Source organism: Emericellopsis atlantica, assembly GCF_019669845.1.
Source record: "Emericellopsis atlantica unplaced genomic scaffold F5Z01scaffold_9, whole genome shotgun sequence".
Lineage (NCBI taxonomy): Eukaryota > Fungi > Ascomycota > Sordariomycetes > Hypocreales > Bionectriaceae > Emericellopsis > Emericellopsis atlantica.
Genome location: NW_025764711.1, coordinates 414,041 through 433,013, shown reverse-complemented (window position 1 = coordinate 433,013; position 18,973 = coordinate 414,041). Strand labels below are relative to the sequence as shown.

General features: G+C 55.8%; 10 protein-coding genes across 10 annotated transcripts; 5 read left to right on the top strand and 5 right to left on the bottom strand.

Moving 5' to 3' along the window:
- Positions 1-43: 43 nt before the first annotated feature.
- On the bottom strand, positions 44-1,583 carry F5Z01DRAFT_735596 (uncharacterized protein; the record flags this gene model as incomplete). The annotated part of the gene is made up of 2 exons (XM_046266773.1): positions 1,294-1,583; positions 44-1,236 (listed from the first exon to the last, which is right to left on the bottom strand). Exons 1-2 carry the CDS (start codon positions 1,388-1,390, stop codon positions 44-46), a joined length of 1,290 nt encoding a protein of 429 aa, XP_046119579.1. The 5' UTR covers positions 1,391-1,583.
- Positions 1,584-1,812: 229 nt separating this feature from the next.
- On the top strand, positions 1,813-2,328 carry F5Z01DRAFT_672958 (uncharacterized protein; the record flags this gene model as incomplete). The annotated part of the gene is made up of 2 exons (XM_046264877.1): positions 1,813-1,988; positions 2,043-2,328. 2 exons carry the CDS (start codon positions 1,813-1,815, stop codon positions 2,326-2,328), a joined length of 462 nt encoding a protein of 153 aa, XP_046119578.1.
- Positions 2,329-2,733: 405 nt separating this feature from the next.
- On the top strand, positions 2,734-4,680 carry F5Z01DRAFT_550668 (gamma-glutamyltranspeptidase). Its single transcript, XM_046260623.1, has one exon. It carries the CDS (start codon positions 2,947-2,949, stop codon positions 4,612-4,614), a length of 1,668 nt encoding a protein of 555 aa, XP_046119577.1. The 5' UTR covers positions 2,734-2,946; the 3' UTR covers positions 4,615-4,680.
- Positions 4,681-4,956: 276 nt separating this feature from the next.
- On the top strand, positions 4,957-6,405 carry F5Z01DRAFT_620082 (uncharacterized protein; the record flags this gene model as incomplete). The annotated part of the gene is made up of 4 exons (XM_046261125.1): positions 4,957-5,059; positions 5,108-5,225; positions 5,278-5,995; positions 6,046-6,405. The coding sequence occupies 4 exons, from the start codon at positions 4,957-4,959 to the stop codon at positions 6,403-6,405; spliced, it is 1,299 nt and encodes a 432-aa protein (XP_046119576.1).
- Positions 6,406-7,050: 645 nt separating this feature from the next.
- F5Z01DRAFT_550371 (aminotransferase) lies at positions 7,051-8,429 on the top strand. Its single transcript, XM_046260619.1, has one exon. It carries the CDS (start codon positions 7,182-7,184, stop codon positions 8,397-8,399), a length of 1,218 nt encoding a protein of 405 aa, XP_046119575.1. The 5' UTR covers positions 7,051-7,181; the 3' UTR covers positions 8,400-8,429.
- Positions 8,430-8,459: 30 nt separating this feature from the next.
- F5Z01DRAFT_672954 (uncharacterized protein) lies at positions 8,460-9,314 on the bottom strand (the record flags this gene model as incomplete). The annotated part of the gene is made up of 2 exons (XM_046264876.1): positions 8,460-8,989; positions 9,035-9,314. 2 exons carry the CDS (start codon positions 9,312-9,314, stop codon positions 8,460-8,462), a joined length of 810 nt encoding a protein of 269 aa, XP_046119574.1.
- Positions 9,315-9,563: 249 nt separating this feature from the next.
- Positions 9,564-10,271, bottom strand: F5Z01DRAFT_635274 (flavoprotein; the record flags this gene model as incomplete). The annotated part of the gene is made up of 1 exon (XM_046262137.1): positions 9,564-10,271. One exon carries the CDS (start codon positions 10,269-10,271, stop codon positions 9,564-9,566), a length of 708 nt encoding a protein of 235 aa, XP_046119573.1.
- Positions 10,272-10,518: 247 nt separating this feature from the next.
- F5Z01DRAFT_635273 (thioredoxin-like protein) lies at positions 10,519-11,042 on the top strand (the record flags this gene model as incomplete). Its single annotated transcript, XM_046262136.1, has 2 exons — positions 10,519-10,542; positions 10,584-11,042. The coding sequence occupies 2 exons, from the start codon at positions 10,519-10,521 to the stop codon at positions 11,040-11,042; spliced, it is 483 nt and encodes a 160-aa protein (XP_046119572.1).
- Positions 10,903-14,503, bottom strand: F5Z01DRAFT_699431 (nucleophile aminohydrolase; the record flags this gene model as incomplete). Its single annotated transcript, XM_046266382.1, has 6 exons — positions 10,903-12,749; positions 12,879-13,075; positions 13,101-13,144; positions 13,188-13,264; positions 13,841-13,930; positions 13,984-14,503. 6 exons carry the CDS (start codon positions 14,501-14,503, stop codon positions 11,137-11,139), a joined length of 2,541 nt encoding a protein of 846 aa, XP_046119571.1. The 3' UTR covers positions 10,903-11,136.
- Positions 14,504-14,754: 251 nt separating this feature from the next.
- F5Z01DRAFT_635270 (FAD dependent oxidoreductase) lies at positions 14,755-16,077 on the bottom strand (the record flags this gene model as incomplete). The annotated part of the gene is given in 5 exon segments (XM_046262135.1): positions 14,755-15,064; positions 15,130-15,578; positions 15,598-15,796; positions 15,859-15,978; positions 16,046-16,077. The coding sequence occupies 5 exon segments, from the start codon at positions 16,075-16,077 to the stop codon at positions 14,755-14,757; spliced, it is 1,110 nt and encodes a 369-aa protein (XP_046119570.1).
- Positions 16,078-18,973: the final 2,896 nt, after the last annotated feature.

Genomic DNA, 18,973 nt, shown 5'->3' with positions numbered 1-18,973 from the left:
ACATGGGATGGGTTATGCATATAACGGATGAATACACAGCAGCTCACTTCTTTTGCTGCTTCTTCTGCTTCGCCTCTTCCTCGAGTGTCAGCATCTCAATGTCTCGCTGCAGCATCCACTCGCGGCTCGCCGCCATGACCTTGTCTAGACTCTCCCCGCCCTCCAGCACATCTCTCAGGTTGTTCGTGTCGAAGCCAGCGCGGTGGTCCGTGCACCGGTCCTGGTTGTAATTGTACGTCCGGATCTTCTCGCCTCGGTGGATCTGATTGACGGTGAGGACGCTGTCTCTGAGCTGGGCAGCTTCCGCCTCGCGCTGCTCCCGGCGCTTGTCCGCGATACGTGAGCGCAGAATCTTCCATGCCTCCTGCCTGTTCCGTCCCTGCGAGCGGTGGTCTTGCATCGACACTGATTCACCGGTGGGGATGTGTGTGATCCGAATGGCGGATTCCGTCTTGTTGACGTGCTGCCCGCCCGCTCCCCTAGCGCGCATGGTTTCGACCTTGACCTCGGACTGGTCAACGTAAAACTCGCTCTCAGGGTCGTCGGGATCGATGCTGCTGCCAGCCCCTGTTTCCGGGAACAGCGGCAGCACCCACAGCGCGGCAACCGACGTGTGCACCCGTCCCTTTGCTTCGGTCGAGGGGACGCGCTGGACGCGGTGCATGCCAGCTTCGGTGCGGAACTGCCCGTACGCCCCCGGATCAAGAATCTCCAGCACCGCTTCTTGTAGTGGCAACTCTCCCTCGGCCGATTTGTTGTCGCCCGCTGAGTCGGCCGACTCGTACTTCAGCACGTTGGTGCGCATACCGCGGCGCTGACAGAGAGACTGGTACATGTTGAACAGGGTATCCGTAAAGTACCGCGACTCGGTTCCGCCAGGACCGGGCCGGAACTCGATCATGCATGGAAGTTCGTCGAACTGGTCCTTGGGGGCCAGGCTTCTGCCCAATTCCTTCTCCAGCATGACCAGCTTCTCCTCCTCAGTGGCCAATTCATCGCGGGCTATGCTTGCGAGTTCAGCGTCCGAGTCTGGATCGGCGAGAAGGGAGGTGAGGTCGTCAATGGACGATCGCGAGTTGTTGTAGGCGGCGAGGGCGCCTGCGACGGAGGATATTTCGCCGGCGCGTTTCGCAGCAGCCTGGGAGAAGGACTTTTCGAGGGTGCTCTGGAGGTTTTCGTATTCGGCGGACAGGTTCTGCGCCCGGGTGAGCAGCGCAGGTGCCAACTTGCTATCGCCTTTTGTCGAATTGTCAGTGGCTTTCTTGTAGGCGCACGTTGGTCAAGAAACTTTACCAGCAGCTGTGGTGGCCTGGCGGACGAATTGTCTGGTCAGAGGCTGGCGCAAAGCGCGTAGACATGTTCTGCATATCCATGGCGCAGACGGTGGCATGACGCAGATCAATGGTGAGGTCGACCAAGTCGTAATTTGGCCAAGTAATTGACTATTAGAGGTATCGTCATGGTTTGTGATCAGGGATGGACCGCAAGTTGAAGTGCGTCGCTGGGTCTGTTACGGAGTACGGATACCGACTTCACATATGGGTTGACCTACCCTATATCACAGAAGTTGATCGCTGGTAGGTACGGAAGGAACAACACTATAGCTCAGGTAAACTTAAATTGACGTGATTGATGTCCGCGGGAACTGATGGTACTTTGAATGGCTCCGGTTCACAGTTTCACTTTTATTGTTTATTGATAGAGAGACATCGTCTACCCCAGCGTCGTGGTCTGTCGCCTCTAAATCATTCCCATCACTCGCGATTTTATATCAATTCCACCTTTGTCTATCCGAGTCATCACCCCGACAGAATGGACCCTCTCCGCGAAGTAGTACAAAGCACCGGCCCCGAAGAGATGAACTTCTGGCAACACCATTTCGCAGTACATCCCCACTATGATCCGCTCGCGGCTTGCCATCGCGTCATGCCATGTCTGAACGTGGAGGATCGCGAGCGAACAGCTCGGTTCTACATCCACTACATGCGGTTCCACAACTTTGACTACCGTGTGGCGGAATACAACGACTAGGACTTTGGCAGACTTCCGGCCCCCCTTATCCTCACCTGTGGATCTGTGCGCATCCTGTTCTCCGAGCGCTTCCCGCCCTTGACGGTGCCAGCGTCCGTGATGATTGGACTGTCACCTGTTGACCTCGAGCTATACTACTACACGCTGTGCTTTGAGGGCATAGTGCGGTTCCACGTACACATGACGACCAGCGAGGTCATGGGTATGCGCATGTTCAGCGTCTTCGACCCCGACAACAACCTCTTAACATTCTTCAACCTCTTGCCGGGCCACACCCAAACAGGCAGACACTGTTGACGTTTGGGAGATGAGTGCTTCAAGATGTTGGGGTGGGGTTGCATAGAACAACAAGCCTTGGAGTCGATTCGGTTCCCAGGGTACGGAGTACTGATAATGAGACCTCTCAGACTCCACCAAATCCCCACCGACCTCTGCCGACACTCGGACACACCACAGACGCAGAGAGGAACAAAACGCTGGATGGGTTAGTGAACCTGGAATGAGGGGCAGAGATATGGTCAGCTGAGCAGGGCGCGCCCTTTTACGTACCAATTTACGTTATGCCCAGACATTCGCAGCAAGTGAAGCTATCACTGTACTCCAAATACCCCACAAGAACGTCTCGGCAGTGACGTCGCGGGCCCTACACTAGTAGATAAGCACCATGATCCTTCCGCGGGGTAAGTTGGTGATCAACAAGGGGGAAAGGAACTTTTGTGTGCGAAGTGCTGTTATGGCAACATGAGCTGAAAGCATGGGTCTTATCAGGCGTGTTCCTGCGTCCAGCGAGGATCGATATACTCGGGCATGCGGCATTCTCTTGGAGGCAGTCCTCCTCCTCCTCCTTCTCTGAAGCCGTGATCTTGTGGTTGATTGCATGTTCTGCGTTACCGTCCAAGATCCCATCGAATAGCCATGCTTCCACTCCTAACGCTTCTGCCTGCGGCGGCTGCTGCACCAACCAATTGCTCTAGCAGCGAGCCTCGCATTGGCGCGGTGGCCTCTGAGATCGATGTCTGCTCCCAGATTGGCACCAACATCCTGCAAGAGGGCGGCAATGCTGTCGACGCGCTCGTTGCGACGACCTTTTGCGTTGGGACGATGGGCATGTACCATTCCGGCATCGGTGGCGGTGGCTTCCTCACCCTGCGCACTCCCAACGGCTCCTATGAGACTGTGGACTTTAGGGAGACTGCTCCCGCCGCGTCCACAGAAGACATGTACAAGGACAATGAGCCGGCCAGTCGTATGGGGGGCTTGGCGAGTGGTGTGCCAGGCGAGCTTCGAGGGCTGGAGTACATTCACACCAGATATGGCGCTCTGCCTTGGGGAGACACCCTTCAGCCGGCCATTGACCTGGCGAGAGAAGGGTTCGAGGTGAACGAGGATCTTGTTGCGTATTTCGGAAAGACGTCTGATAACGAATTTCTGGTCGAGGATCCTGCGTGGGCGCTCGACTTTGCGCCCCGTGGCAAGCTCGTGGAGCTGGGCGAGACCATCACCAGGAAGCGCTATGCCAACACGTTGGAGGATATTGCCAAATACGGAGCTGATGTGTTCTACAACGGCCCCATTGCCAACGCCACAGTCCAGGCATTGCAGGCGGCTGGCGGCATCATGACCCTGGAGGACTTGGCCAACTATACCATTGCAGTGCGAGACCCAGTGTCGATCATGTACCGAGGGCACAAGCTCACCACAATTACCGCACCGTCGTCTGGCGCGGTGGCTTTGAGCGCGCTGAACATCCTCGATGGGTACGACGACTTTGGCCTCCTGGAGAACAAGAACATCTCGACTCAGCGGCTCAACGAGGCCTTGCGATTCGCATACGGGCAACGTGCTGAGCTTGGTGACCCGTCATTTGTCGATGGGCTGCCCGAGTTCATCGAGGACATGCTGTCTGCTGAGGCAGCAGAGGAGATCCGCGGCAAGATCTCCGACACGGAGACATTTGGCATCGAATATTACAACCCGGCTGGTCTTGAGTCCATCGAGACGCCTGGCACGTCGCACATTGTGACGGCCGATGCGGCGGGTTTCGCCGTGTCCCTCACCACGACGGTCAACCTCCTTTTCGGCTCGCGACTCGTCGTCCCCGAGACGGGCGTGATTATGAACAACGAGATGAACGACTTTAGCATCCCCGACACCCGGAACGCCTTTGGCTACCTGCCCTCGCCCTCCAACTTTGTCCGCCCAGGCAAGCGTCCGCTGTCCAGTATCACCCCTGTCATCGTCGAGGCGCCCGGAGGCGAGCTCTACTACGTCATCGGTGCCGCTGGTGGCAGCCGCATCATCACCTCTACCGTCCAGAACATCATCAACGTGATTGACTATGGCCTGAACGTCGAGGATGCCCTGGCCAAGCCGCGACTGCACGATCAGCTGTCCCCGCCCGAGACGAGCTTCGAATACCCTTACGATAACTCGACCGTTGCCTTCCTCAAGGAGCTCGGACACAATGTCACATGGGTCGCACCGGGGCAGAGCGCTGCGCAGGGCCTGGTCAGGTTGGGCAATGGGATCTTTGAGGCGGCGGGCGAGCCCAGGCAGAAGAACTCGGCTGGTATTGCGGTGTAGAGAGTCGTGGAGGACATATGTTAGAAACTAAGAGATCATTTGAAGAAGATGTTTGATGAGATGACCTTTTTCTCCGAATTAATGCTCCAGCAGCCTAATGTCAGAGACCCGCTTTTACTCCGCGCGCCGGCGGGGTCCATGTCCTTTCTGGCGCAACGCAACGTGCCCCGCGTCACTGGACTGGAGGTCCCCTGAGTAGATGCTGCGCAAGCTTCATGTTTCTTCCTTCACATCATGAACAATCACATATAAAAGCGTCTATTCCTTGTCCGTTGTGCGATTTGCCTCTTCTCACTGTTTTTGGGCGCACATTGATCGCACACTCCCGCTCAAACCGCGAACATGACGACACATCCTCTCGAAGGCCAGGTCCAAGGCGACCCTGAGCCAGAGCTCCTCGACGGCCGCATGTGGGTTGATGGCTGCTTTGACTTCTTCCACCACGGTAGGGTCCCCTATTGGTCTCAATACAGAGGTTACTGACCCCAGACAGGACACGCAGGTGCCATCTTCCAAGCGAGACAGCAGTGCAGCGAGCTCTACGCTGGTGTGCATTCGGACGAAGCCATCCTCGCGAACAAGGGTCCCACAGTGATGAACCTTGACGAGCGGTACCGTCACCGAGAGAGGTGTTCTCATTGACAGACACGCTGACAAGAGTAGTGTTGCTGCCACCGACGCCTGCCGCTGGGTGACCAAGTCCATCCCATACGCGCCCTACGTCACCTCCCTTCCCTTCATCTCCCACTACGGCTGCCGCTACGTCGTGCACGGTGACGATATCACGTCCGACTCGGACGGGAACGACTGCTATCGTTTTGTCAAGGAAGCCGGGCGTTTCAAGGTTGTCAAGCGCAGTCCAGGGATCTCCACGACTGATCTCGTGGGGCGGATGCTGTTGTGTACAAAAAGCCACTTTATAAAGAACATGGAAGATCTTCTGGCAGGGACTGAGGGTGACGGCTCGGCGGAGGGGCGGATGGAACTGGGAGACAGCATGCACAGCAGGATAAAGTGCTACGCATCCGACGAGACGGCGTTGGCACCAGGGGTGGCCGTGTGGTTTTGGCGCTCGACGGAGCAGGCCACGTTGGAGGGCAGTGGACCAGGCAAGTTCAGCCAGGTCAAGGGGATACAAGGGAAACCTGTCCAGCCGGGGCAAAGGATTGTCTACGTTGATGGAGGATTCGATCTCTTCTCCAGCGGACACATCGAGTTCCTGAGACAGGTCGCTCTCAAAGAGGAGGAGCTTTCCAAGGGAGGGCCGCCATCGTACATCGTGGTGGGCATTCACGAGGACAGTGTCATCAACGAGTGGAAGGGAGTTAACTACCCCATCATGAACATCTTTGAGAGAGGACTCTGTGTCTTGCAGTGCAAGGTAAGAGAATCGCTCCGTGCTTCTGAACGTGGCTAATCTCGACTCGGCAGTACATTCACGCCGTCGTCTTTGGCGCACCTGCCAGCCCTTCACGAGCCTACCTCGAGAGCCTGCCCGCTGGGACGCCTGTCGCCGTCTACCATGGCCCGACTGCCTACATGCCGCTCACCTACGACCCGTACAAGGCGCCCAAGGAAATGGGCATCTACGAGGAGATTGGCTCCCACGCTTTCCAGCACGTGAACGCCGGGGAGATTGTGGAGCGGATCATGAAGAACAAGGAGATGTACGAGGCACGGCAGCGGAAGAAGGGTGTCAAGGCTGGGTTGGAGGCCCAGGTCAGGGAGAGAGAGGTTCTGGAAGAGGAGCAGAGGAAGAAAGAGGCTGAGCGATTGGCAGCAGCCAATTGATTGTGAGCGAGGCCTTGGGCTACGTAGACCTACGATCACGAATAGATCTTGCAGCATTGTGAGCAAATTCTCAGTAACTGACTAGGTCATCTCTCCAGAATCTGGAGATAGTTGAGGCGGGACTCGGGAAGCCTCGGCTAACCGCGGTCTAACTATTTATGGAGGGGCGAGTTCTTTTCGCATTCTTTTCCTGGTCTTCTTATCAATCAGACTGATCATCCCTGCTGGGACATGAAGATTCTGCACGTACGTAGTACTACTGCTGCGAGATCAGCCACAAAATGACGATACCGGGTGACCTGAATGCACGTTACGCTGATTGTGCCTTGCAAAAGCCATGTGCCCCGATTTCACGCCGATGTGACGACGATAACGGGCAACGCCGCCCCCACCAAGTCGCCTTGACTCACCGAGCGACTATATACTTGGACAGAAATTTAGGCATACTGCGATTGAATAGCCACATTGAGATACTCGATGACACGGAGTCGGCCGACACTTGTGGTACAATATGATAATTATCACACGATGCAAATGTAGGACAAAAAGAATCTTCTGAGCAAATGGTGGCCATTGTATGTTGACGAGTCACCTGGATGCTTCGATCCGAGGTGTGGAGCCAGCCAACCTTTTAGCGGCGGCTCAGTAGTCATAAGTCTTGTCATTCCAGTCGACATTTGCTCTTTGTCACATACATCTCCTTGAGATTCTTCCCTTCCTTTCTAAACTAAAACACCATCCATCGTCTGTCGACCAATCTTCACTCACCCGGCACAATGGCTCCCTCTGCCGTTCAAGACGTCGACCTGACCGCCTCGGCCGTCCAGGAGAAGACATCCATCTCAACAGCCCCTGCTGATTCTCCAAAGGCTCTCGACGCCTCACAACTCATCACCACCTTGACCAGCAATCCTCGCAGCGTGCCTACTGAGAAGGAAGCGAATGCAGGCCTCGAAACTGTTTGCACAGACCACATGGTCACGGCTACCTGGTCTCTCAGCAAAGGCTGGGCGGCTCCTGAGTTGAAGCCCTATGGACCACTGAGCTTGCTGCCTACGGCGAGCTGTCTGCACTACGCGACCGAGTGCTTCGAGGGCCTCAAGGTGTACCGGGGCTACGACGGCAAGCTGAGGATCTTCCGCCCGGACCGCAACGCACAGAGATTCAGGATGAGTGCGGCGCGCATCTCGCTGCCCGTGTTTGAGCCCGAGGAGGTCGTCAAGCTCATGATGGCGCTTCTGTCTGTGGATGGTCCCAAGTGGCTGCCCAAGGACAAGCCTGGATCGTACCTCTACATCCGTCCCACGCTCATCGGCACCGATGGCCAGCTTGGCGTGCAAGCGCCCAAGGCCGCCATGATGTACATCATGGTCACCTTTATGCCCCGCCTCGACACACCCGAGGGTGGTCTCCGTCTTCACACCTCGCCAGAGGATATGGTCCGCGCCTGGGTTGGTGGATTCGGCTACGCCAAGGTGGGCGCCAACTACGGCCCGAGTCTCATGGCGACACAAGATGCGCGCCTGAGGGGGTTTCACCAGATCTTGTGGCTCTACGGCCCCAACGGCGAGTGCACGGAGGCGGGCGCCAGTAACTTCTTTGTCGTGTGGAAGAGGAAGGACGGCAAGAAGGAGCTCATCACGGCACCACTCGACGACAAGTTGATCCTGGATGGCGTGACTCGACGAAGCTGCCTGGAAATCGTGAGGGAGAAGCTGGCTGGCGAGATTGAGGTGACAGAGAGGAAGTACTCCATCGACGAGGTGCTGGAAGCTGACGCAGAGGGTCGCATTCTGGAGGCCTTCGCTGCGGGCACGGCCTACTTTGTCTGCGCCATCTCGCAGATCCACCACCGAGGACAAGACGTCAACATCCCCATGGGACGTGAAGGAGCACCGGGCGAAATCACCAACAAGGTCAAGACGTGGCTGGGTGATATCATGTACGGGCGGACACAGCATGAATGGGGCGTTGTGATCCCGGAAAAGGAGTAACATGGTTTGTCATAGATTTTTCGGTAGAAACAGAACAAGAAGAGGCTAGACAAATATACTTCAGTCCATTTCCATCAAACTCTTTTGGAATGCTTGTTGCAGCAGAGCCTGACATCTGTTCTTGCACTCTGTTTCCAGGTCGTCGATCTTCTGGCAGCCCGACTCGACTATGGCTTTCGCCTCCTTCTCATACGCATCCTTTTCTGCGGGCGACAAGGATTCGTCGGGGCGCGCGTGACATGATCTCTCGTTCCCGTCATTGCCCAGCTCGCGCCAAATGTTTTCTTCGGCCTTGATGCACTCATCCCACTCTGCGGCAAGCTTGCGCACATCCTTCTCTGCCTGGTGGACTTCATGAGCGAGACTTGACAAGTGTGCCAGAACAATGTCGGAAGGGAAGTTCTGTGATTCAAACAGTGTGAACTTGAATGGGACGGCGATGTTGCCGGCATATAGTCTTTCGTTATCCTCAAGCGCTCTGTTCGAGTCCTCCGTCAGGCCAGCAACCTGCTTGTCAAAAGATTCTCGATGTTGGGCCAGACGCGCAAAGGCAGTGGCGTGGAGGGCGGAACCAGCTCGCGTGAACGCATCTGACAGGTCAGAACAGATCCCGTGCTGTGCTGTGCTACACTTACCCATAAGCGCTGCGATTTGATCAGCGTCCTTGTCTGCTGCTTTGTCGGAGACATCTTCTTTGGTCGATGGGGAGCACGAGTCCCAGAGCAAATGCATACGGAACTGCTGCTCAACCGTCAAGGGTAGAGTAGTGACATCGCACGCGGAATCAGAAGCTGGTGATGCCTCGGAATGGACGATGCTGCGAAGACGGGCGCGAAAGCCAACGCCATTCCCAGGTGGTAGACGAGTTGGGCTGGACGATCGCTGTAGCTTGGCATGTTTGCGCTTGGGCGGCATGGTGGTGATCCTCGTGAGCGTAGGTGGCATCTGTCTCTGCGTTGTAGCCGTGATGGAAATGTGAAAGAGAAAGCGGGCAGAGATTTCTGGCTGCAGCCTGTGTCTGTCGAAGGCCTCCTAGGAAGGCAAGCACGGGTATGGCGTTCCTTCCCTCAAGTCGACTCCGTGCGGGAGAATCATACCACCCCCTCAATCTCGCTGCAGCGATGGCAGGTGCGAATGGAATAAGTTGTAGTAGACTTGATGAGTTCACTCCTTTGACTTATTGAGGCCCATTTCCTTCTCAATCTTTCGTACAATGTCGTCAAAGAGTACCATGGCGCCGTCTCCCGAGTCACCGCACGCCATGCCCCTCGATATCGGATGGAGCACCTCCATCCACCCGTCGGCGCCGCCCCAGTCCTCATCCATGACCTTGATCTGTCTCTTGGTGACGGGATGATGGAACATGGCCGAGTTCATCGCGGGCGCAACGAGGATCTTCTTGCGACGCCCGTCAATGAGACCCGTGGCATCCCAGGCGCGGGCGACAGACAGCAGCAGGTTGTCGCACATGCCGTTGACAAGTTTCGCCATGGTGTTGGCGCTCAGAGGTGCGATGACCATGAGATCGGCCCAGCGCCTCAGTTCTATATGCAGGATCGGCGCTCCTCGGGTCCACGAGGGTGACCACTCCGCCGCATCCTTGTAGACCCCATCGACATTGGGATATCGTGCAATTTCGGCCAGGGAAGGCTGCTCAGCCGCCTGGCCATCGAGAAAGCTGGCAGCAGAGTTGGTGAGCACAAGGCGGATGGAGAGATTGGGTTGCGAGCCCAGCGCTTTGATGATGGGTGCGATTTTGATGGTTGCGACAGAGCCGGATGCCGCGAGGAGAAGATGTTTCTTGCCATCAGATCGTGACAGGGCAACTTCGTGAGCAGGCGATTGCGCCTCGATGGGTTCGTGGGCTGCCATTTTTACCCGGATCTCACGCGTTGCTCAATGTAAGGTTTAAAACATAAATCATGGCTAGAAGGCTCATGAATTATTATTTAGGAAAGGTAAGGTACCTTACCTTAACACTGGCCCGTCATCGGCCGTGATTACCAAGCTTGCGATTGGTCAGCGCTCAAAAGCGGGTCTCAGTTTGTTACCGAGCCAGGCATCATGGCTCGGAATTGCATCACCAAACTTTCCTCTCGAACCCATCAACACCACAGCCATGTTTGCCCGAACAGCCACAGCAGTACGTCTCACTCTCTCCATGTCGCGTCCTAATACTAACAGCGCCAGGGTCTTCGAACCGCCTTCAGGGGCGCCCCCAGTGCCGCTTTCTCCGCGCCTCGCCTGGCCATCCCGCGACAGAGCCTTCAGATCCGTTTCCTCTCTGCCGAGACACGCACAGCCATCGACAAGGCCGTTGCGTCGGCACCCGTGGTCCTCTTCATGAAGGGCACCCCCGAGACGCCCGCGTGCGGCTTCTCGCGCGCCGTCATTCAGATTCTCGGCCTCCAGGGCGTCGATCCCACACGTTTCGCCGCTTTCAACGTCCTCGAGGATGCCGAGCTGAGGAGCGGCATCAAGGAGTACTCCGACTGGCCAACGATACCCCAGCTGTACGTCGAGAAGGAGTTCGTTGGTGGTTGCGACATCCTCGTCAGCATGCACCAGAATGGAGATCTGGCCAAGCTGTTTGAGGAGAAGAAGCTCGTGGTGGAAGAGGGCAAGGAGGAGAAGACAGAGTAGATGGACAGTGGATATGCATGGAAAGAGGCGACATTATACGGTGTACAATAATGTACTATAATACGATACATGTACGGACTCTTGTCGACTATCCCTACAGCGGATACGCCCCTCCGTCTCCTCGCATGTCGCTACCGCCCGACCATACGCCTGTGCCTTCCACCTCGTCCACAGTCCAGCGTATGATCTGGCCCCGACCGAACATGTACCTTTCGTTCCCACGCGCAACACTGATCTTGTGTCCTAGCTTCTTCAGCCCGTCAATGGTCTCCTGCGGCATGCCGTCCTCGACGTTGACAGTCCAGTCCAACACGTCACCATGCTCGGGCATACCAGCGCCGATGCACACCCTTGGTGCATCGAGAGCTTGCTGGGGGTTGAGGCCTCCGAGTGCTTGGCCCAACAGTACCTGGACGTGTCCTTGTGGTTGCATGAAGCCTCCCATCACACCAAACACGGAGTGTAAAGACCCGTCGGACACATTCGTCGCCATCGCAGGGATGATTGTGTGGTAAGGACGCTTGCGCGGCTCGAGTACGTTGGGGTGTTTCTCATCCAGGGAGAAATTGGCGCCGCGGTTCTGGAGGGTGAAGCCGCATCCTTTCGGGATGATGCCTGTCCCGAATCCAGCATAGTTGGAGTTGATAAAAGAGGCAGCATTCCCCTGGGCGTCGGTGACGGCAAAGTAGACCGTGTCTGAGCTTTGGAGGGCGGGCGAGGGCTTGCCTGGTTCCATGGGATCGGAAGCTTTGCTTGGGTCGAAGAGTTTTGCGCGCTCGGCGAGATATTCTGGATCCAGGAGACCCTTGACGGGAACGTTCTTCACGTTGGGGTCGGTGACGTACCAGCTTGCGTCGGTGAAGCCCAGGCGCAGAGCCTCGATGATGGCGTGCAACCACTGCGGCGAATTGAAGTCTTCTGGCTTGAATGTGGGAATCTTGCCCTGTTTCTCGAGCTCCTGGATGATACCGAGCGCCATCAGCGCCACGATCCCCTGGCCGTTGGGGGGATGCTCCCACAGCTCGATGCCCTTGTCCCCAAGGCCTTGTCCGTTGAACTTGAGAGAGATTGGGTCCACGGGTTCGCTACCTGCCTCCATGTGGTGTTGTAAGTCTTCTAGCTCGAGATGTCCGCCAAGGTCTTTGACAACCTTGATCAGCTCCTCAGCGACTCGCCCTGTGTAGAAGCCCTTCTTGCCCTCGTCGGCCAGTGCGCGAAAGGTTCTGGCCATATCTGGGTTCTTCTTGATGTCACCCGCCCTCGGGGCTCGGAAGCCTTCCTCCACCGAGGGGTCCTTCTTGAGCATTTCAGCAAAGTTGGGAGACGCTTTGCGCAGCAAGCGCTCTTGCACGCCCCACGCGTAGGCCGTCGTCTCCGATACGGGGAAACCGTCCTCAGCCATTTTGATGGCTGGCGCCAGGATCTCCTTGAGGCTCAGTTTCCCGTTGCCAAAGCGCTCGACGGTGTCGACCCAACCGGCCGCGGCACCAGGCACGGTGACTGCGTGCACACTCCCCATGGGGATCTTGCCCGACTCGCCATCTTTGATGCCGAGTGACTGGCGGACCGTGGACAAGGTGCACTTGTTCCCCGAACGACCAGAGCCGTTCATGGCAGACACCGTCTTCTTCTCGGCATCGTAGTAGAGGATGAACATGTCACCTCCGATCCCGGTTGAGCATGGCTCCGTGACGTTCATGCCGGCAGCTATTACAATTTACACATTAGCCATGTGCGCGGATCGACGCCACTCACACATTAAAATCACATACCAACAGCCACCGCAGCGTCCTGATTCCGTCAGCAGTGAACAGGTTTCATATTGCACAGTGGAACTCACAGCCGCGTTTCCGCCCTTCCGAAGAACATCGAGACCGCATTGTGCTGCAAGGGGCTGCGTACAAGCCACGACGCCTTGCGTGGAGTGCACGACACTGCGGCGCGAGGCGAACTTGAACACATCCGCGGATGGCGGCGCGAACACGGAAGATGTTGGCAGCGGCATAGTGATTTTTTTTTTTTTTTTTCGAAGACTGGAGGGTCAGAGTTATCCAGAACAGATGATCTTCTTGGCAGTGAGAGCTCGAGCCAGGATATCGAAGCTTAAGTACTTGGAGTTGGAGAACGACGGGTAATAGCCGACACGCGGGGTAGCTGTGACAACTCCACTGCGTCTTCGGACCTTGGAAGAGTTGGCATGGGGAGGATTCTCGGAGTTCGCGCTGAGCTCGGAAGTGGCGAGGTATCTTGGAGGCTTGTTGATCGTGGATGTCGATCATGGGGGTCTACTTTCTAGTACTGGTCTTTTTACATACAGTCCTCGCACCTCTCCAAACAGCAGCGGGGTTTCATCAATAAGAACTGGACGGGCTGTTAGTCAATAGGCTTGCTTCTTAGCTTATTCGAGGGGCTGGCACGGAGTACATTTTGTGTCTCTGTTGTAGTTGAAGATGAGTCGACGGCCAAATGATGTCTAACTCGATGCGCCCTTGCCCCCCGGAACATGTCACTTGAGCATTAGCTGGTGATCGAGAACATGAATTCAATTCCATTATCAAGGTGCCACAAACAGTGAGAATGATAAAAGCCCTGTGCACACCGGTTCCTGTACTTTAAGCAGGAGACAAAGACGAAGCCCCGACGACTGCAACCAGTACAAGCAGGATGCTGAAAGCAAGCCGAAATTCAAACAACAAGGGAGCACTGGGTATTCGACGGGGATAAGAGTGTCGATCCGGCTCCTAGTGTGTTCTGGAAGCTTCAAGCCTTGACAATGGGCTTATATCTCCAGACCATACCCATGCGCTGCAGGTGCGAGTACATGGAGCGTGCGGGGACGTTGCCGCACCTCTTGGCAATCATCGACATCCAACTAGCGGCGAAAGACCCTGCGAATCTTCGTCAACATGGCGGTCTCTTTCATGATGTGCTTAGTACATACCCATGACTGGTCCAACCTCTGAGAACCCAGCAGAGGCGAGGAGCCTGAAGCCGAGCCACTCCAGAACCCAGGGCAGCATCTCGGCGAGGATGCCAATTGCGATGATGGCGAATGCAGTCTTGACTATGCCGCCCAAGACGGGATGTTCCTTTTCAAAGACTCTGTAGCTGCTGTGAGACCTGTTGTAGGCATGGCCCATGGCAATGCCCATCTTGTGCTCGGCCTCGATGATGGACTCAACTCCTCGTAGGATGGATTCAGCGAAACGCTCCTTCCAGCCGCTGGAGAGTGCGTGAACGCCGGGTTCGTTCAAGTGGTCTGCGATGCGAGAATGGAAGGCGGCGTCAAAGGAATCGGCTGAACGGGCTTCTGCGAGGATTGTTTGAAGAAGCTTCTCGTTTTCGGCATCCGAGTCTCCAAGCTGTGCGTTCATGTTGGGGATAAGCGCCTGCTTTTCAGACATGGTATCGGCCCTCTTGCGTGCTCCCGCACAAGAAAAACAGGCCATAAGAGCATTCATGATCGCGGTCTTTTGTAGCTTTTGCAGAAGTAGAGAGTTGTTGTGTATAGAAAGGGAGATGAAGAGGAAAGGAATGGGAAGTGACTTAATGAGCGAGGTGGAGAGCAAGTGAATCCGACATGAGCTCGCACAACCAACAGCTGGGCGAGTCAGAGGCGCCAAGGCAGAAAAGTGCACAAGGGGGCCGCCTGAATAGGCCAGTATGGAGCTGTGCCACCATGCAAACAAGTTTCATATGTACTGTACCATACTCATAGCTTAGCCTTCCTAGCATCAACCGCCAGCTCCTTCAACTCATCCTCGGCCGCCTGTACGGCATCAAGAGCCATTCCGTAGCCTGCTTGGTACCCTGTGCCACCTGCACCATAATTGTGAACAAGCGGCTTCTTCTGACCCTTGACTGTGATCAAATCTCTCTCGATGCGCGCGCCGCCCGTCCTCGAAGGCCTCATGCCGGCGAAAGCAGCTAGGACCTCTGTCTCTGGGCTTTGGAGTTTTGTATCGAGGTTGCTTGTGCGTTCCAGAATGGACTTTGTCTCGTGGGAATACGTTGAGCCATCGCTGCGTCCGTCAGTCAAGGTTGAGCCCGCTTCCGATGTCCATGTCCAGGGTCAGTTTTAGCTTACCCGACACCCTTTTGCATGTACCCTCCCAGGATCACATTGCCATTCGAACCCGGCCTTGGAATAATGTACGTCTCAAAATCTTTGCCATGGAGCATGCTGATTTGCTTGACGGTTGGTGCACGGGCGAGAACAACCTGTCCACGTGTGGGAAAGACCTTGTCGTCCTTGACGCCTGGAAGCGTCTTGGCTGCCAGACCAGTGCAGTTGAACACCAGCCTTGTTGAGGGGCTTATGTAGCCAGCTTCAAGATTGGGCAGCCTTTGGCGGACAAACTTGACGCCTGATTGCTCGAGCTGTTTCTGGAGGTATTCGCAGTGCTTTGGGGCGTTGATGGTGACCGCTGTGAATGTGATGCCAGCCTTGACACCCTCGGGCAACTTATTGGCGGGGAGGACCTTAAACTGGAGCATGTTATGATAAGACCCATCGATCATGTTTTTCAACTGCTTCTGGAACGGGAAGTCTTACGTCTTCGAGGTAGTCCGACATGTGTTTGATCTTGTCGTGAGGAACAGTCTCCTGCCAATACTCGACCGAAGGTGTCCGCTCAACATACGACTCAGCCGGACACTCAGTCGCTAAGCGCGTGAGATGCGCATAGCCTAGTTTATCCCACTTTAGTGCATTGGCATCCGTGCCCGAGATGGCTGAGAAGTTACAGCCGGCCCTAGACGTGGAATGATCAGCAACTTCCAGTCACACTCGCAGCGAGGCTCGGTCCAGCCTTACCATGGCGACGTGTAGTTAGTCGCAGTGTCACCAGGCATGTACTCGGCCACAATGGTGATCTGTGAGCCGAGACCACGCTCTGCGAGCACATAGGCAACGTCGAGGCCGATGATGCCGGCGCTGGAGTGGGTGTCAGCTACGTGCGCACCAGGACGTGATCCGAGGCGAGATGCTTTCAGGTGCATACCCTATAATGACAATGGCGTCTTGCTTGGCCATTTTCGGAACGGGGAGGTGTGATCCGGGACGGCTCAGATCTGTTGGAATGACGCCTCAAGATCTCACATATCTGAATCTGAATCTGAATCTGGTCGCGGGAATCGATGGGCGCCATTTTTAGCGACCGGGACCGAGACCGGACGGGACGCGGGGGGATTTCGACGCTATTACCCGGATAGGCAATTCCACAGTCATACACTGACAGGTTGCCTAATCGGGAGACAGTTGCGCGATAGGGTCCATAGGGGTCGCCAAATGTCCAGCCTCGACAAGGTGGCTGGTATGTATTTTCAAAAGCAAGAAGAGAACATTCTAAGACGTTGCTATGATGTTGTCTCCCTGGTGGCACATCGTGATCCAGCGGAAACACGAGTCTGTGTTCGCCAGCGACCAATATCTGATGCTTGTTCGCTTGCAAGTTGCACACGGATTGTGCATGTGGTCTTGGTGTTCATCATTATGATCATTGCATTATCTAGAACCAAAATAGCATAGTTTCTTGCGCCACTATTCGGTGCTTGGGCTATCCGTGACGCCTCGCTTAGGTTCGCCAACCGATTTAGTGCTCTGCTCTTAGATTTAACTTCTGGGGCTGAACGCTAGAAGGCTCGACACATTCCATCCAACCGCATGTATGTGATCGCGTAAGTCGACCAACAGGGTTCAATAAGAGCCTCATTTCTCAACACCGACTGCAAAGCGTCAGATACAACTTCATAGTCTCAGTATGTGGTGTGAGATGCTCAGCTAAAATGACCAATTCGAATGCTTCGAACGTGCAAGACTGTCTCAGCCGACACTCGAAAAACATATGTGAACCGCTGACAGACGGCACAGGTCGTGTCTAGTTTCTAAAGCCTCCTTCCCCGAACGCCAAGTGGACGCCACAGTTCCTCGAGATGAACCAACGCGGGGATAGACAATTACCCTTGTCGGACGTTTTGTGCCGACGCTACGCACACTGAAAAGACACTGTCTAGGTACGTTCGGGCTGGAAAACGGTATGAGGCCACCGGTCTCGTCGCCAGAATGTACTGGACTTGTGATGGCTTGCTGAGTTTTATTGGCGAACTATGTCCTTGGCTATAGACGGGCAGCCGCAGCTGGAATGCTCTATACCCAGGCCATCAAAGATGGCACTGGACTCATTCAGGACCAACCATGGCATATAGTCCGAGGGAAGAATTACAGTAACAAGCCTGCATCTGGACATCCCACTTTTGTGAACCTTGACACCCCGACTCTTCCCAAGGATGTCGCGCTTGCCTGGGAGTTCATGATGCTCATCTCCCGAGCAGTGGCAGTCGCAACGACCTTGGCGGCCGGCGCCCACACTGCACACTGGCCAACCCATGCCGTCCAGCGGCCCGTTTCCAAGCGTCAGATCGATATCGAAGCAGGAGGCTGCCCGGACGGCAGCTTCTGCGTGGGGGGATCATGTACAAGCAATGTGGTTGGCATCGATCCGTACAACTGTGGCACGGCGGGCAACAAGTGTCGTGCTGGCGAGCTCTGCGTTGCAACTAGCTGCGTACCTATGAACTTTAGCAGCTCAGACCCAGGCAACTGTGGAAGCTCTGGACAGTCCTGTCAGCCAGGGCAGTGGTGCAGCCAGGATGGTTCATGCAAGCCTATCCAGGTTTGGGTCGACCCTTTACATTGCGGTGCCTCGAAGGAGGCATGTAGAGCAGGCGAGCTTTGTGTCAACAACATCTGTGTCGGACTCAACATTGGAGAGGACCCCAATCAATGTGGCGAGGACGAACAAGAATGTGCCCCTGGAAACTGGTGTTCCCAAGGAAACTGTATACCGTTCGAGCTGGGCACGGTCTCTCACCAATGTGGAATCGACAGTGACTGCGCCTTAAACACCACTTGCCAGCAAGGAATGTGTCAGTCTGTGAGTGCCACCACTGGATCGCACGTATGTGGTCCAGACGGTCAACAGTGTGCTGCAGGCGAGCTCTGCCTTTCTGGGGCTTGTCGAGCTCTGAACACCTCCTCCACAGAGGCGGGGCTTTGTGGAAGTTCCGGTCAGGCTTGTGACCCAGGAAACTTTTGCTACGAAGGCAGCTGCTTCCCCATTTACTTTGACACAAACACCCTCGGTTGTGGAAGCGAGGGTATTGTCTGTGCGCCTGGACAAGTGTGTGTTTCGGGGATCTGCGTTGAAGACCTGAGCGATACAGGCAACCCTGACGCAGGGTTAGTCTCATGTTCGACTTCCAATAGCAGTGCCTCGGACAGCTCTGGCGAAGGCGGCGCTGAGGTTGTTCCCGAGAACAATGAATCGCATGACGGTCAAACTCAGCAGCCAGGTCCTAGCGGATCGGGGACGAACAATAGCCCCCAGTCCCAACCAGAAAACTCTCAGCAACCGGAAAGTGGACAAGATACCGGCGACAATCCTAGCGGTGGTCAGGGCAGTCAGTCTGGAGGAGTGCTCAGCGACGAAGTCGGCTCGGGCCAGGGTGCGGAGCAGCAAGGCCAAGCCCCTGAGCCCGCGACTGGCAGCAATTCACCCAATGGGGGAAGTGTCAGCCAAGATCCCATCGCAGACGGTGGTGGTTCAGGCTCTGGTCGTATCCCCAGCGGCAGTCTAGCGCCAGCACAAGGGGATGGATCCAGTCCGCAGCAACCATCGACCGGCAGCTCTGGCGATAGGCAAATTACCCCTGAGGGTGGAGGCGAAGCGCCTTTAGAGACGGGAGGCGAACAGTCACCAGTGAATCCCTCCCAGCAAAAATTACCAGACAACACATCCGTCAGCGAGTCACCTGCCGATGGTTCAGATTCAGACAGTAGCAAGAACGGGGCGCCTCTGCCAGGAGCTGATAAAGGATCCGCCAGCCAGCCCGTAGCCGTTGAGCCCAGCATATCTGGAGGAAGTCCAGCT